The sequence below is a fragment of the Asparagus officinalis genome, unplaced genomic scaffold, assembly GCF_001876935.1.
Source record: "Asparagus officinalis unplaced genomic scaffold, Aspof.V1 AsparagusV1_Un305, whole genome shotgun sequence".
NCBI classification, from domain to species: Eukaryota; Viridiplantae; Streptophyta; class Magnoliopsida; order Asparagales; family Asparagaceae; genus Asparagus; species Asparagus officinalis.
The window spans coordinates 25,300-42,645 of NW_017972570.1; the positions used below are offsets into that span (position 1 = coordinate 25,300).

The following is a 17,346-nucleotide window of genomic DNA, read 5'->3' on the forward strand; positions in this document are numbered from 1 at the left end:
GGCAATTTTCAAAGCTTGACGTGTTAAGTCCTGATCACTTAACATCAAAATCCTCCATCGAGTAGCTAGTACAAACCAGTATTTCTACTACTACTTGTATTCCACTCCCTTTGCTTTCAGGTCAAACCTATAAAAGTTAGGGCCAAAGCTAGATTCCCCTCTCGATTCCTTCTATGAACGAGAGGTCCACTTTCAAATTAAGCAATCAAACTTATAAAAGTTAGGATTATCTCCAACTTTACTTAGTCAAATCTGCAGATAGTTAGGACTAAGATTGAGTTATCCCTTTCGATAAACGAAAGATTTCCATCTTTTCCTTTTTTCAGCCAAACCTATAAAAGTTAGGATCGAAATCGGAATTTCCCCTCAATAAATGAGGAACTCTTTTCTTGGATCAAGCAACCAATCCTATAAAAGTTAGGATTACTTGAATCTTTCCGATTCTCGGAGTGGAGATCCCACTCCTAGTTTCATCTTTCCGGATTCTGGGGGTGGAGATCCCACCTCGAGTCTCCTTTCTAACTGGAGATAGAATATAAAATTGGATTCTGGGGGTGGAGATCCCACCTCGAGTCTCCTTTCTAACTGGAGATAGAATATAAAATTCTTCATCCTCAGTGTTGAGAGATAGAATATAAAATTCTTCCTCTTTCATTTCGGGTTCATCTTTGCCCCAAGAGAAGACAACACTTTTTAACTCCCAAAATCCGTGCCTCTTAGGTACGGGGAAGTTTATCCCGAATCCTGAGTAGGGATAAGTCAACGCCTAACACGCGTTGCCGGTTTAGTCTTTTACCGATTGAAAAAGACACCAAAATACAAGTCTGGGGTATTTTATCCCGAAATCTAAGTAGGGATGAGTCAGCGCTTAACCCGCGTTGCTGGGTGGTTCGTTCCCGTAAAAAAAACGATCGAGTCTACGTATTCAGCATCGTAGCAACAAAAAATCCGTGCCTTTTATGCATGGGGACTTTTGTCCCGAATCCTGAGTAGGGATAAGTCATCGCCTAACACGCGCTGCGGGTTAGTTCTCAACCGTAAAAAGAACAAAAGCCCACATATTCAACATTGTGGCAGGTCATTATTAATAACGCCAAAATCTGCGCCTTACACGCGAAGGGAATTTTATGTCGACTCCTAAATAGAGATAAGTCTACGCCTAACACGCGTTGCCGGTTTAGTCTTTTACCGATTGAAAAAAGACACCAGAATACGAGTCTGGGGATGTTTATCCCGAATCCTAAGTAGGGATGAGTAAGACACCAGAATACGAGTCTGGGGATGTTTATCCCGAATCCTAAGTAGGGATGAGTCAGCGTCTAACACGCGTTGCCGGGTGCTATATTCCCGTAAGAAATGGCGAAGTCTATGTATTCAAAATCATAGCACACAGTCTAGGAGAATTAACTCTCTTAGCGCAACGTTACATGTGAAACGGGTTTTAATAATTCACATGCTAGCCCGATTCAAACGGTAATCGATAAAGGCACATCAAACCCGTTGAAGGCTGGGGGTTTGCCAAAAATCCTAAAGCCTATGTCTAACACACATCGCCGGTTTAGTCTTTCACCGACTGAAAAAGACACCAGAGTCTAAATCTGGAGAATTTACCCCGAAGCCTAAGAAGAGGTAAGTCAACGCCTAACTCGCGTTACCGTTTAGTCTACTCACACGAGAAAAACGAAGCCTACGTATTCAAAGTCATAGCACCAAGTCTAAGTGAATTAATTCTCTTAGCGCAACGTTATGTGCGGAACGGATCCAAAATAATCCGCACACTAGCCCGACTCAAACGGTAGTCGGTAAAGGCTCATCAAACCCGTTGAAGGCTGGGGGTTTGCCAAAAATCCCACAAGTATTATGGTTGATTATTCCATACGGAGTAAGACATCATAATAAAGGAGACATAACGAATGAAAAAGACATATCTTCTATTAATAAAATTGAGTTTGTAGGTACAAGAGTTACAATCAATCTACATGAAGTTTGTGACTACGGACTTGCTGTTTAAGTTTAGTCAATTCCTCTGTATAAGTTCGCTCAAGCTCACACTGCAATGCAACCTTGAAGGATTCCTTGGTGAGGGATAATGTTTTCACAGCCTCTTGTTTGATCTTGGCTAACTTATGTTTCGAGAGCTCCAATTTTTCGGATATCACAACTTGTGAACGCTCCAAGTCATCCTTCACCATCCCCAAGATAACCAAGGCCTCCATTTGATCCACCCGACTTTGTTGTGTTTGAATCTCAAGTCCAGTAGAAGCCCGAGTGTCGCGCCATGCTTGTAGACGAGATTCCATCCGGATGGCTATGTACGTTGAAGTACCGGCAGTCTTCAACTCTTGTAACCGTCGAAATTCGCGCTCTAGCCGGTCCAAATCATCGACATGGCTAGTCTGCAACAAAGACCAACAGCTCAGTTAGATCAAGAATCAAGATCTATGAATCAGAGCTTAAAAGAAAAATTATGAATCTTCAACTGAAATTCTACAAGACGGAATTTTTCAATTAAAGGTCCAATTAAACCTATGCGGCATCCTCTATTCAAGTTAAAGTGAGAGGAAAATCAAATATACGGGTCAAGCAAATCAAGCACCTCCTACATAGCTCACAGAATTACTCGAAATCAAAGCGTGGATGTTGACTTAAGTTTTTAAATCATACATGCATATATACATGAGTATGAACAAGAATTGAGCGGTATTAAGTCATCTACACAACCAAATACCCCAAGGACTTAATGTTGACAAGGATTCGAAACTAAAATTCCAAGGAATTCAAACCAAGCTTATATGCAAATTTGGATCCAAGTCAATTCTCGGCCCTACACATGTACAAGTTCAAGGCATATACAAAGGCTCAATCATATACAAGAGTTCAACCATATGCAAGAGTTTAATCATATGTACAAATTCAAGGCATGTAAAGTTCTCGAGCCATACACAAATTGGGATTCAAGTTATTTCGACCACTTACAAGTTTGGATTCAGTCACATCGAGTTCAATCATGTATAAATTCGAAATATACAAGAGTTCAACCATATACAAGGATTCACATATACATGAATTCAAGGCATATAAAGTTTTCGAGCCATACGAGTTCAATCATGTACAAGTTCGGACCATACAAGAATGCAATCATATACAAGAATTCAGTCACATACGAGTTCAATCATGTACAAATTCGAACCGAACGTGAGTTCAATCACATACAAATTCAGTCACATACAAATTCAGTCACATACAAAATCCAGCCATGTACAACTGAGTTCAGTAAACTCTCTGGTATTGAGCTACAACAAGGGGGACGAAGCTTTCGTGTTGGTTCAGTTCGATATAAAATGGATGCTTCCAAATCGACTCTAATAACGATACAGAATGACCAATCACCAGTTGCTGATGACAAGCAAATACAGAAGAATACTGTTGCTCCAAAGAGATTGTTAATTGGCAATAATGAGTATGTTCGAGTAGTGAATGGTAATCAACTAGTTAGAGAGGAAAGAATGCCAGATTGTTCATATTTCTTACAAGGACTCTGCACAAATATAAGTTGTTCTTATCAACATGTGTATGTAAATCCCCAAAGCTTCCGTTTGTGATGGGTTCCTCAGAGGATATTATGCTGATGGCGATGAGTGCCACAAGAAGCACGGTTATGTGTGCCCCCTCTTTAAAGCTACAGGAATCTGTCCACAAGGATCTAAAAGCAAACTTCATCATCCTAAGAGCAGAAAGAAGTCCAAAAAGAGGAAACACTCTGAAATTCAAAACAGTAACTTCATCATCCTAAGAGCAGAAAGAAGTCCAAAAAGAGGAAACACTCTGAAATTCAAAACAGTAGCAGGAGGAGATACTTCAGCTCGAAGAAAGAAGTCCAAAAAGAGGAAACACTCTGAAATTCAAAACAGTAGCAGGAGGAGATACTTCAGCTCGAAGACTATCAGGTTCAGTAAACTCCCGCACGAGTCAAGCAAAGTCTTGACTCCGCTCAAATCCAAGCCCAAGAACGACACTCAGGTTCAACAAGAACTCAGTCGGTCAACCATCAACCCCCAAATTTTTTTTTCTTCGCCATATACAGGTCCAGCAAAGAATTTTCGGCCATCACCAACCATCAAACCATGGGTTCAAAGCATGAATTCGAAATAGCAGTGATCAAGCACATAAAAGATTTCGGCCACCATTCAAAACCCCAAATCAAATTTTGGTTTTCCCCCAAGAATTTCGGCCAACACAAGCCATGCTCACCAAACTCAACAAAATTTCGGCCATGGGTGAGCTCATCCAAAATTCGGTTCTTTCCCAAGAATAAATAGTTGAGGACTGCAGTATCAAGTCATGAACACAACAGAAGCCAAAAATTCGGCCATTGCATAAAGTTCAACCAAATTTCGGTTTGTTGCCCAAATTCAAAAACTAGGGTTTTATTCATTGAATCAAAGCTTAGAGAATTAGCTAAAATCAAAGCAAGGGAATTGAAACCATGAAAGAAGACTTACCCAAAGTTCTGAAGCTTGAAGAGGAGAAGAAGACTGCCGATGCTCAGGTCCAAATCAAAATCGCCGAAACCCTCACAAGCTCGGTTGGTTGTGGAGAGTTCAAAGAAGAAAGAGGAAATAGGTAACTTAAGGAGGAGGAGTTTTGATTCGTTTGGAATTCTTGAGGAAGAGGAGCTCTTGAGGGGTTAGAACTCAAGAAGAAACCGAAAATTTTAGAGAGAAGAGGAGTCTGCCGGATGGATTGGAAGAAGAAGAATCAGATACAAAAAGAATAAAAAGGGGGGGGCGGGGGGGGGGGGGAGAGAATCGGGATTTATTGGTCTCTCTGACTGCGTTCCGCGGGTCGGACTTGTGTCCGACCCGCGTGCTCGCGGGTCGGATTAATCCGACCCGTGATCACGCGGGTCGGATTCATCTGACCCGTGTGAACGCGGGTCAGACCCAGTTCAGGGCTCGTTTTGCTGTATTTTTGCCGGATTTTGTCCGTTTTCGAAATTTTTGGAATTTAACCTCATCTCCCGGATAATTCCACGGAGTTTTCACTCATATTTGGAATGTTCAGAGTTCGATTTCAACTCCCGGATAATTTTGCGGTATTTTCATTCAAATTCGGAATTTTCAGAGTTTGATTTCAACTCCCGGATAATTTTGCGGCATTTTCATTCAGATTCGGAATTTTCAGAGTTCGATCTCAACTCCTGGATAATTTTGCGGCATTTTCATTCAGATTCGGAATTTTCGGAATTCGATTTCAACACCCGGATAATTTTGCGGCATTTTCATTCAGATTCGGAATTTTCAGGGTTCAATTTCATCTCCCGAATAATTTGGCGGCATTTGGGGCTCGTCGGAATGTTTCAGGCCCAATTTGATATTTTTTTGGGTGATTTCGCAGCATTTGGGGCTCGTCGGAATGTTTCAGGCTCAATTTCATATTTTTGGGTGATTTCGCGACATTTGGGGCTCGTATACGGAATACTTCAGGCCCAATTTCATTTTTTGGTTGATTTCGTGATATTTCGACTATTTTCAAAATATTCGGGACCCAATTTTATATTTTGGGTGATTTTGCAATATTTTCGCCTACTATCAGAATATTCGAAATCCAAAACTCCAATTGGCGACCACGAGTCTAAACTGTTTCCCACTTTTGACGGGAAGTTCCTGGAGAATATTAAAACTGTTTCCCACTTTTGACGGGAAGTTCCTGGAGAATATTATGTATAATAATTCTTAAGGATAACCTGTCAACCTCCGACGGGTACAACGGGAAGTTCCTGGAGAATATTATGTATAATAATTCTTAAGGATAACCTGTCAACCTCCGACGGGTACATGAGGTTAAACTAATTCCCGAAAACTCCCAGGAGTACATGAGTATAAACTGGTTCTTCTCAGGTTAATGTGAAACCCTAAGGTCAACACCGGTCAACGCGTAGCCCTAGGTCAACGCCGGTCAACGCGTTGCAATGAGAGTCAACGCCGATCGACTCAAAACCCTAAGGCCAACGACGGTCAACGCGTAGTTCTAGGTCAATACCGGTCAACGCGTTGCGATAAAAGTCAACGCCGATCGATTTGAAACCCTAGGGTTAACGCCAGTCAACGCGTAGCCCTAGGTCAACGCTGGTCAACACGTTACGATAAAAGTCAACGCCGATCGATTCAAAACCCTAAGGTCAACGCCGGTCAACGCGTTGCAATAAAAGTCAACGCCAATCGATTCGAAAAGTCTACTCACCAAAAGTCAACTCAATGACTAAGGTCCTTTAACACCGACTGAAGGTGGGGATCCATCATATCCAAAGCATTTCAGACTCCTCTATAAAAAAAATGAGGCTGAAACACTTTGGAGGGGGTATCTGTAGGCATCTAAAATTGCCTATGAGAGCCCACACGAAACTCGAAGCAATGAATTGGCGAGACAAGAAGACTCACCTAAGCAGCTCGTGCGCGCCGGTCAACGCGCGTACGTCAAATCAGCTCGTGCGTGCCGGTCAACGTGCGTACTTCAAATCATCTCGTGCACGTCAACCAGCTCGTGCGCGCCGGTCAACGTGCGCACGCCAATTAGTCCGCACGCATCGATTAACACGCGTATATTAACTAAAACATGTTCGACGATCGGTCTTGCGGCGAAGCATACAAGTCAACAAATCGGCCAAACACGCGAAAAGAGAAAATCTCGGAAGAAAGGGAACATAAAAGAATGAGTCGGCAGAACTGTGCGAGCACAGGACGGAATAAACCGACCCGCGCAAGCGCGGGACGGATCAACCCGACCTGCACAAATGTAGGTCGGATCAATCCGACCTGCACAAGTGCAGGTCGGATCTGATCCGACCCGCACAAGTGCAGGTAGGATCAATCCGACCAGCGCAAGCGCAGGTCGGACTGATCCGACCCGTGCCGCGCAGTCTTGATCCCGAAACACGTTTTGACGGTTTTGATGCTATTTTTGTAGGTTTTATCTGTTCCAGGGGTTTCTAACTAACTTGATATCATCCCCAAACGTGGTTAGGCTATTGTTAACTGAAGATAGAGCCAAATCACTTGTTCTCATAAACGTGGTTAGGCTATTGTTAACTGAAGATAGAGCCAAATCACTTGTTCTCATCCAAATAACCGCTTCTGAAGCCCTATAAATATAGAGCCAAATCACTTGTTCTCATCCAAATAACCGCTTCTGAAGCCCTATAAATACAAGCCTAAGGCCTCTTTTCAGCGGGGACGAATATTTATCAAGACGTGGAGGTGTTGCTGGATTGAGGAGTCAAGGAGCACGAATTTCAGCGAAGGAAAATCAGATCCTGGCGAACTTCGCCATAAAGAAGGAGCTATTCGAAGGATCTGAACCCCGTCCGTCCGTCCCTTGAGATTAGGCTTGGTATTAAACTCGAGAAGAGCCCTGATTTCGCTTGGTCGATCTCAGCGCTTCAAATCAAATACTTCCTCGGTGAAGACGAAGCTCTGCCGAATTTTTCATCAACCGGATTAAGATCTAAGGTGGTCTACGGATAAACCCCGGCACATGCAAAGACACCCACGCAAGCAGAAGACCGATAAACGATCTCTGTGTTTGTTTGACGAGAATTGTATTTTTTTATTTTCATTGTGTAAAAGTCTTATAAAAAGACTATCTTTTTATTTTCATTGTAATGACCAAAGTTGTAATGAATACCGCAATGAATACATTAATTTTCGACGCAAACAGACGTGATTATTGGAAATAATGAGAAGATTAAGGTTGAAGGTATTGGAAGTGTTCGCCTCAAGCTTCACACTGGGAAGGTCGAAATTCTTTATCATGTAAGATATATACCGACATGTGGTGCTAATTTAATTTTATTGGGTGAGATGACATCACGTGGGTACAAGTATGTGGGTGAAGGAGAATGGTGCAATGTGTATAGAGATGGCGATTTGATTTTACGAGGGAGAAAGAGTAGCAATCATATTTGTTATTTAGATGGGCGATCCGTTATTGGTGCAGATTACTCTTTTCAGAATCTTGTCCACAAGGGAGAGATGAAGAACAAGTGAAGAGAGTAAGTTTTTCTGAAGTCGTTGAGATACTTGGAGATTTTTCTTCGAGTGGGGATATGTTGGGTATCTACTCCAACTCCAAGTTAGGATAGAGTTTTTAATTCTTTGTATAACTTCATGAGAATTAGATAAGGTTATGGATCTATCATAATTAGTAGTTTGGGTTCCATCATGATTGGGAGTTTGAATCTTATTCTAATTAGCAAGTTAGGCTAGAGATAGGGTTTTGGTTTCTCTATATTCCTTCTATTGTTAGAAGAAGAAGAAGAATAGAGAGAGAGAGGGTTTGACAGTCTTTGTCCATACAAAAGATTATAATTTAAAAGTGATAGTGTGTTGATTTTGATCCTGTGGTTTTTCCCTGTTGAGGGTTTTTCATGTTAAATCTTGTGTGATTTTATTTGCTGCGTTTGATGGCTTTTTTGGGGGGTTTTTGTGAGATCTAAAAAAAATCCCTTCAGTTACATACCTTCTTCGTGCCAAATAAGTCTCTGATAACCTCGCCAAAATTAATCACCAGTTGTCTCATTCAGACCTTCTTAATAAGTTCTTGTTAGGCTTAACTCTGATTTTGATGGGTTATACACCACTTTCCTCGCCACCGATATTATTCCCACTTTTTGCTGAGTTTCTTGGTATACTCTTACAACATGAATCACTATAACAATTATAGGAGAAATGTGTATCCTCCTTTAGGAGCCCCTTACCGAATGCGAATGTTGCCCATGTTGCTCATGATGGTCTCTCATAGTCAAGCCCTGATTATTCTCGCACCAGCTCCGACTCACCTCCTCATGGTCATAGTCAAGCTAAATCTCATACTCCACACGGTTTAGAGTTGTCCAACTATTTTGGTTACAGATGAAATCAAGACGTGGGCATGCTATTAAATATCAACTTTGCAACATGTTTTTCCATGGTGCGATGAATATTTTCAAAGGTAAAATCATGCTCATCAATTCTTAGGCTCCTCAAGCTCATATGGCATCTTCATCAATTCTTAGGCTCCTCAAGCTTATACGGCATCTTCTAGGATGACTTCTAATGACTATCATTAGTACACAGACTTTGATGCTTCATATCATATCACATCAGATCTTGCCAACTTGTTTCTTAATTCTAGTTATACTTGTTCGAACAGGTTCATATAGGGGATGGCTTAGGTTTGCCAATTTCATCTATTCGATCCTCTCTCATTCATAGTCATCTTTGTTCATGTTAGTATTTGTTTGTAAAAAACAAGATAGTCCCACATTGGAATTTTGAACATTCTTTTAGATGTTTAAAAGCATTGAATGCTTATTGGACTTTTAATAATGGATCAAAGTATAGGCTTCTAAACCCGCGTGCGGGTAGCGTGAATAATGCGCGATTTTGACGCGATTATTAGACGCACTTAGCACTTGGCACGCTTGCCGCTGCCGCTTAAATGTTCTATTTTTTATATATATTGAATATTTTTTTAAATGTTATTTTGAATTTTTAAAAAAATTATGAAAAGACAAGTGACTGTTGAAAATTGGCTGTTTGCTCCAATGGGTGTTTTGAAAAGTTATGACTGTTGGAAGCACCTTTTCAAAACCTATAAATAGTTTATGTTTTTAGATATCTATTTAATAATTTTCTTTTCTGAATCTTTTCGATCAAAAACTTCTGCAATATTACAAACTTGTTTCACAACGAATTAAGGAAAATTCCAGATTTGCTTATTGGAAATTTTATTTTCTGTTGTATCCTGGGAAGAAAATTTGCATTAACCCGAAGCAACTTTGAATATCAAGTGGGGGCAAATATTTCTTTAAGGAAAGCGTTTCACGCCTCAGAATTCTTGTCTCCTGCAATTTTAAAACTAACAGTTCATTTGTACTATCTGATCTTCTTCGTGTTCCTGATATTACTAAAAATCTTTTTTTCTGACTCTAAATTTACTCTTAATAATTTATATGATGTTGAGTTTCATCCATCATTTTTTCTTGTGATGGACAATTCACCAATCAAACTCTTTTCCATGGTCAACTTAAAGATGGTCTCTATTGCCTCAATAGTAAAGGTCTTCCTCCTCCTTTATCATTTCTCACTTCCCGTCGAGTAGCATTATCCACTTGGCATCATTGGCTAAATCATGCCTCCATGCCTATTGATAATGGGTATGTTTGTACCTTTTATGAGTTGGCAAAAGTCACACTTTGCCTTATTTTATATCTTCTTTTCAATCTACCATGCCTTTGGATTTAATACATCATGATATATGGGGTCTCCTATTTTATCTCATTTTAATTTTTGATACTATATTGTTTTTGTGGATGAGTTTTGTCGTTACAGTTGATTTTATCCTTTGAAAACTAGGTAAGAAATACTCTATGTTTAACAAGTTTTGTTTATATCTTGATAACATCTTACGTATAAAAATTAAATTTACAGAAAGTGATGATGCTAAAGAATTTTTATCACTGGGTTTCTATCATGAACTCTCATCTAACAGGGTTAGTCATCTTATCCTATCCACATGCCCATCAGCAGAATGACATAGCCAAAAGAAACCATCACCATATCATTGACATAGACTTGAATTTACTTGCTTAGTCTCAAACTGCTTCCAAATTTTAAGACACAACTTTTGAGTCATCCATTATTATCACTAATAACCTTCCATGAAGCGTCTTTGATCTCGTTCTGCTTTTGAGGTTCTTTTTCCTACAAAACTAGATTATTCTTTTTAAAGGTTTTTGGTTCGACCTTATCGACAAAATAAATTCATCTTGTTCTCAATTTTCATGAGGTGTTATTTTTCATGAATGTCAATTTTTAGTGTCCAAAATTAATTCATCTTGTTCTCAATTTTGGCATCTATCCATCATATCACTGACACTCTCACCTAAGCCATCCCCTTGCTTTTTACCTTAACAATGATAATTGCTTATCCTCACTAAGCTCTTTGCGGGGGCCAGTGCATGTTGCGCCATCTACCCCTTCAACTACATTGTGTACTTCTAACATGCCAGATGGCTACCTGATCCATCGAGCGTATGCTCCCCATTGCCATATTCACCCGACTCTCCCTTGGAGCCGCGCATACTACCGTCTTTATTGTCCCCACAACATGCTTACTCCAACAAGTTCTATTGCTCCTCCAGTTGTGCTCACGACAGAATAACATGGCTCCACTCGTGTTACTTGATAATAAGTACTGAGTGACGTTTATTGTCAAAGTTGTACATATTTTTCTGAGGCTAACCGTGATCCTCTATGGCGCACAACAATGATTGATGAGGATAGTGCCTTGATTGCTAATGTTACTTGGGAACTTGTACCTTCACTAACCTCTCAACATGTAGTTGGATGCAAATGGGTCTTCAAGGTGAAATGTCTTGTTGATGGCTCTATGGAGATGTGTAAATCCCACTTGGTTCCTAAACACTTCTCTCAACAGGAAGGTATTGGCTATGATAATGCTTTTAGCTAGTTTTGTTGTTAAACCTATTACTATTCGCATTGTTTTGTCTATTTCTCTATCCTCTAGTTAGTCTATTTGACAGCTCAGTGTTAAGAATGCGTTCTTACATTGTCATCTTGACGAGATTGTTTTATGAAGCAACCACTAGAAATTTTAAACTCTACTCATCTAAATCTTGCATGTTGCCTCCATCATTCTCTATACGGCCTCAAACAAGTTCTATAAGCTTGGTTTAGTTAGTTCAGTCAATTTCAAGATAGGCTTGTAGTCTCTCGGGCTGATTTCTCTCTATTTATCAATTGTACAACATCATATATATTGTGTTTCTTCTAGTTTATGTTGATGACATCATTTTCCCAAGATCTCTATCTTCTCCAATATCTAGCTTGATTTAGGTCTGCTCCACTACTTTTTAGGTATTGAGGCTAATCCCACTTCCACTGGTTTATTCCTCATAGAGTCTCAGTTTATTTTAGATATTTTATCCCGCACAAAATGACTGATGCTAAACTTACAGCCACACCATTAGCATGGGGTTCTCAGTTATCTCTATATGATGGTGATTTGTTTGATAATCCTTTAAAATATTACAGCGTAATCAGTTCTTTATAGTACCTAACATTGACTTGTCTTATTATCTCATTTGCTGTAAATCAAGTTTGGCAATTTATGTAGTGCCTATAGAGCTGCTATAAAATGTACCCTTAGGTACTTGAAATCAACTATTTTGATGGGTCTTCATCTCACATCAGTGTCTTCTACCTCTCCTCATGCCTTCTCCGATGTTGATTGGGCAAAAAAATCCAGATGATTGAAAATTAGTAAGCGGTTTTAGAATCCCTCGTAGCATAAATCTTCTTTCATAGAGTGCTAAGAAACAATTAATGTACTATAACAAGATCAAGTACGAAACCTGAATAAAAAGATTTAGCAAATGCTACCGCTGAACTAATTTGGGTTCAGTCTTTATTGAAAGATCTCAGTATCTCTTATCATCCTTCACCCACTCCCTAGTGCGACATCCTCAACACCATCTATTTTATAGCAAACCTTGTCTTTCATGCTCTCACTAAACATATTGAGATTGACTTTCATTTTGTATGCGAGTAGGCTGCCCATAATCTTTTGCATGTCTAGTTTTTGATGGAATTTGAAGAATACAACCCTCTACACAAAGAAAACTTTTATTGATAGAATAGAGAATACAATACTTGTTCTTACAAGAACACCTCACTTTCACACAACTTTTTATTTTGGTGAACACTCACACAAGCCTACACTACACACTCAAGCTTTCAAGCTTACTTCTTGCTTGCTTGCTTAAATGAGAGCCCAAGACCCCTATTTATAGTTGCTTAAGAGGGCTAGGAAGTGTGTGGAAGAAACAATCCTAGCCATACATTATTACCACATTCTACACACTTCTTCTTTCTACATCCTTCTACAATTTTCTCTTAAAAATATCTTTCTTCCACATTTTTTTTGAAGCTTCCATTGTATTGGGCTTAGATAAAATGGAATTGGGCTTTTATTTTCCTTGGGCTGAAAATAGATTGGGCTTTGTAATGGGCTGGAGTTGATCTTCAACACTCCCCCTCAACACCAGCTTTCATTTCTCACAAGTCCAAGCTTCTTCTTAAGCTTCAAAAATGTTTCTGTCTTTAGTGGCTTTGTGAAGATGTCAGCGATTTGGTCTTCAGACTTGCAATATGTCAGCATCACGGTCTTCCTTTTAACTTGATGTCGGATGAAATGATATCTTGTCTCTATGTGTTTGCTTCGTCCATGTGCTACCGGATTTTTGGCAAGTGCAATAGCTGACTTGTTGTCGATGAGAATCTCTGTCGGTGCTTCTTGTTGGTGTTGCAATTCCTTCATCAGACTCCTGAGCCATATTGCTTGACACGCACATGTCGATGCTGCTATGTATTCTGCTTCGCAACTTGATAGAGCGACGACAGACTGCTTCTTTGATGACCATGAGAATGTTGCTGATCCGATATTGAACATGTAGCCAGACAAGTCTCCCCCATAGTCACTGTCGGTGTAACCGACTAGTCTTGGATCTACACTTTGTGAGTAAAATAATCCTTCATTAATGCTTCCTTGAACATACCTGAGAATCCTCTTGGCCACCTTGAAGTGTTCTTGCCTTGGCTCCTCCATGAATCTGCTCACCAGTCCAACCACAAACATTATGTCGGGTCTTGTGATGGTCAGGTACCGTAGGCTTCCGATTAAGCTCTTATACAAAGTTGGATCAATAGAGATTCCTGGTGAGTCTCTCCTTAGCTTCACTCCAACTTCGACAGGAGTTGTAACTGGTTTGCAGTTGTTCATGTTGAACTTCCGAATGATCTCCTTTGCGTACTTTTTCTGAGAGATGAAGATTCCTTTCTCAGATTGCGACACTTCTACTCCAAGAAAGTATGACATTTCTCCAATGTCAGTCATCTCGAACTCTTCTACTCCAAGAAAGTATGACATTTCTCCAATGTCAGTCATCTCGAACTCCTTGATCATGTTCTTCTTAAACTCCTCGAACATTTTTGGATTGTTACCGGTGAAGATCATGTCATCCACGTAGAGACATACGATCATAATGTCTCCATCCTTCTTCTTGGTATAGAGAGAGTGCTCATGCGGACTCTACTGGAATCCGTTCTTCTGGAAGTATACATCGATTCTAGCATTCCATGCTCTGGGTGCTTGCTTCAGTCCATACAATGCCTTCTTCAGCTTGTAGAACTTGTCTTCTTGATTCTCCATCACGTACCCAGGTGGTTGCTCGATGTAGACTTCTTCTTCTAGATAGCCATTAAGAAAGGCTGACTTCACGTCCATCTGATAGATCTTCTACCGGTTCTGTGCTGCCAATGCGATAATGAGTCGAATGGTGTCGATCCTCACGACTGGTGCGAACACTTCTTCATAGTCAACTCCTTCTCGCTGGCTATAGCCCTTTGCAACAAGCCTGGCCTTGTACTTCTCGATTCCGCCGTCTTGATTTGTCTTTGTCTTGTATACCCACTTTACTCCAATGGGTTTATGGCCTTCAGGTAAAGAGGTGAGCTCCCATGTGTCATTTCTCTTGATTGCCTCAATCTCATCATCCATGGCTTTTCTCCACTTGTCTTCTTGAGCAGCTTCTTCATAGCTGACCGGATCACATTCTGCAAATAAGCAGAATAGTGTGTAGTCATCCATCATCTCGACAGGCTCTGTATCGTCATACAGATCTCTTAGGCTTCTCATCCTCCTTGTTACTCCCCCTGAAGAGCTTCCTTCACTTGAGCTAGATGATGATGATGTCGGCGTCGATGTTGAGGTTGATGGAGCTAGACTATTTGGTGGACTTTGTTCTGGTCTTCCAACCTCCTGCAAGTCATCATCATTATCTTCAAAGAACATACCTTTAATGTTTTTGTCTTCATCGGTCCATTTTCAATAATCTTCTTCATCGAACTCCACATCTCTTGAAATGATCATCTTCTTTGTAACTGGATTGTAGAGCTTGTATGCTTTTGTCCTCCTCTCGTACCCAATGAATATGCACTTTTCTCCTCGATCGTCCAGCTTCTTTCTTTTCTGCTCTGGGATGTGTGCATATGCAATGCACCCAAACACCTTCAGGTGGTTGACGCTTGGCATGATATTGCTCCACATCTCTAATGGTGTCTTGAACTTTACGCTCTTTGTCGGACATCGGTTGAGGAGGTAAACTGCACAGTCCACGGCTTCAGCCCAGTAAGTCTTCGGCATGTACTTGCTCTTCAACATGCTTCTGACCATATCAAGAATGATACGATTCTTCCGCTCTGCTATGCCATTCTGTTGTGGTGTGTAGGCGGCAGTGAGTTGATGAATTATCCCGTACTGCTTGTTGAAATTGTTGAATGCCTTCGAAGTGTATTCCCCGCCTCGATCTGATCGGAGCACCTTGATGTGGTACCCACTTTGCTTTTCTACCATCTCCTTGAATTCTTTGAATTTCTCTAGAGCTTCGGATTTCTCCTTCAAGAAATAAACCCATGTTTTTCTGCTATAATCATCAATAAATGTGAGAAAGTACCTATTTTCTCCAAGAGAGACGACTTCAAATGGTCCTGCAATATCTGTGTGGACCAATTGTAGCAGCTCTGTTGCTCTTCTTGACTTTCCAACTGCAAAACTTCTTCTATGTTGCTTGCCCTTCATACAACCTTCACATAGCTGGTTCGGATGATTGATTTGCGGCAATCTTTTTACCATTTTCTCATTCCACAGAAGATTTAGGCCACTGAATGCGAGATGCCCGAATCTCAAATGCCAGAGCCAAGGCTCATCCTTCATAATCATCTTTAAGCACTTGACAGGGTCAGCATGAATATTTAAGGTAAACAGTCTATTTTGAGACATGTTCACCTTTGTAATTACTTTATTTTTATTCTTGATAGTGAGGGCAAGGTCTTTTAGATGTATATCATAGCCTCTTTCAAGGAGCTGGCCTAGACTCAAAATATTATTTCGTAGTGCTGGAACATAATAGATGTCAGAGATGTACCTATTCTCGCCCGTCTTTGTCTGGATCATTATCTTGCCCTTGCCTTTCACTGGAATCTTTGACTGATCTCCAAAGGTGACATCTCCTTGTACCGTCTCGTTCAGCTCAGGGAAAAACTCCTTGATGCCGCACATGTGGTTACTGACACCTGAATCCAGATACCAGATATCTTTATTCTTGCTTTCACTCTCCTGGTACGTCAGCAAGACTGTTGAAGTGTCTGGCTGCTCCCTTTCTACAAAGTTACTTCTTTCTGCCACTTGATTTGATTTCTCTCAACGTTCGTAGCTGAGATGACCGTATCTCTTGCACTTGTAACACTGTGGCTGAGATTTGTCCTCCTGGTATTTTCTTCCTTGTCCTCGTCCTCGTGCGCCACGACCTCGTCCTCGATCAAACGATCGTTCATGATCTCCATTTCGATCTTGATTTTCATGACCTCCTTAGTACTGTCTCCTACGACCTTGTTGGAAGTTTGAACCACCTCGAAAGGAGCCTCTGCCTTTGTAGCCTCCACGTCCTCTTCGACTATCTTCTTTGATAGTCATCTTACTCTGCAAGGCTTGTTCTAGATTCTCCGTTTGATTTGAACTAATGTTTATATCTTGTTCATAAGCTTGCAGAGAACCTTGCAGCTCATCAATAGAAACTTCGGAAAGATCTTTAGACTCTTGTATTGCCGGAATAATATATTTGAATTTAGAGTCTAAAGTCCTAAGTATCTTCTCCATAATTCTTACATCATTAATTGCTTCTCCATTTCTCTTCATTTGATTTGTTATTGTCTGAACTCTACTAAAATAGTCTGATATTGATTCTGTAGCTTTCATCTTCAAATTTTCAAATTCAACTCTTAATGCTTGGAGGCGTACCTTTTTGGCTCTTTCCGCACCTTGATAGGATTTTTGTAAAATCTCCCATGCTTCTTTAGAGGATAGGGCGTTGGTAATCTTCTCAAACGCTGATTCATCTACGCCTTGGAATATTAGGAACAATGCCTTTTTGTCTCTTTCTAATCTCCTTCAGCTCACTCTTCTGTGTAGCGGTGAGAGTTGCTTCTGCTGCAGGTGACTCTGGTTCAGTGTAGCCATTCTCCACGAGCTCCCACAAGTCTTGCGAGCCGAGCAAGACTTTTATCTGGATACCTCAGTTGTCGTAATTGGTCTTCATCAGCTTCAGAATCTGTGGCTGGATCATGTTCGCCATCTCGTACACGAGCACCTTCGATTGGCCCGGCTAGATCGAACCTTGCTCTGATACCACTTTGATGGAATTTGAAGAATACAACCCTCTACACAAAG

At 40.6% G+C, this 17,346-nt stretch overlaps 1 protein-coding gene and 1 long non-coding RNA gene across 2 annotated transcripts; both read right to left on the minus strand.

Moving 5' to 3' along the window:
• Positions 1-1,914: 1,914 nt before the first annotated feature.
• Positions 1,915-4,733, minus strand: LOC109827581. The gene is made up of 2 exons (XR_002243468.1): positions 4,503-4,733; positions 1,915-2,396 (listed from the first exon to the last, which is right to left on the minus strand). It is a non-coding gene; the product is annotated as an uncharacterized LOC109827581 (long non-coding RNA).
• Positions 4,734-16,488: 11,755 nt separating this feature from the next.
• On the minus strand, positions 16,489-16,875 carry LOC109827580. The gene has a single exon (XM_020394585.1). The coding sequence runs from the start codon at positions 16,873-16,875 to the stop codon at positions 16,489-16,491; it is 387 nt and encodes a 128-aa protein (XP_020250174.1).
• Between the last annotated feature and the right edge of the window lie 471 nt (positions 16,876-17,346).

Bases quoted from the DNA above. Each gene is read 5' to 3' on its own strand.
- LOC109827580 (XM_020394585.1), bottom strand. From the start codon at position 16,875: ATGAAAGCTACAGAATCAATATCAGACTATTTTAGTAGAGTTCAGACA.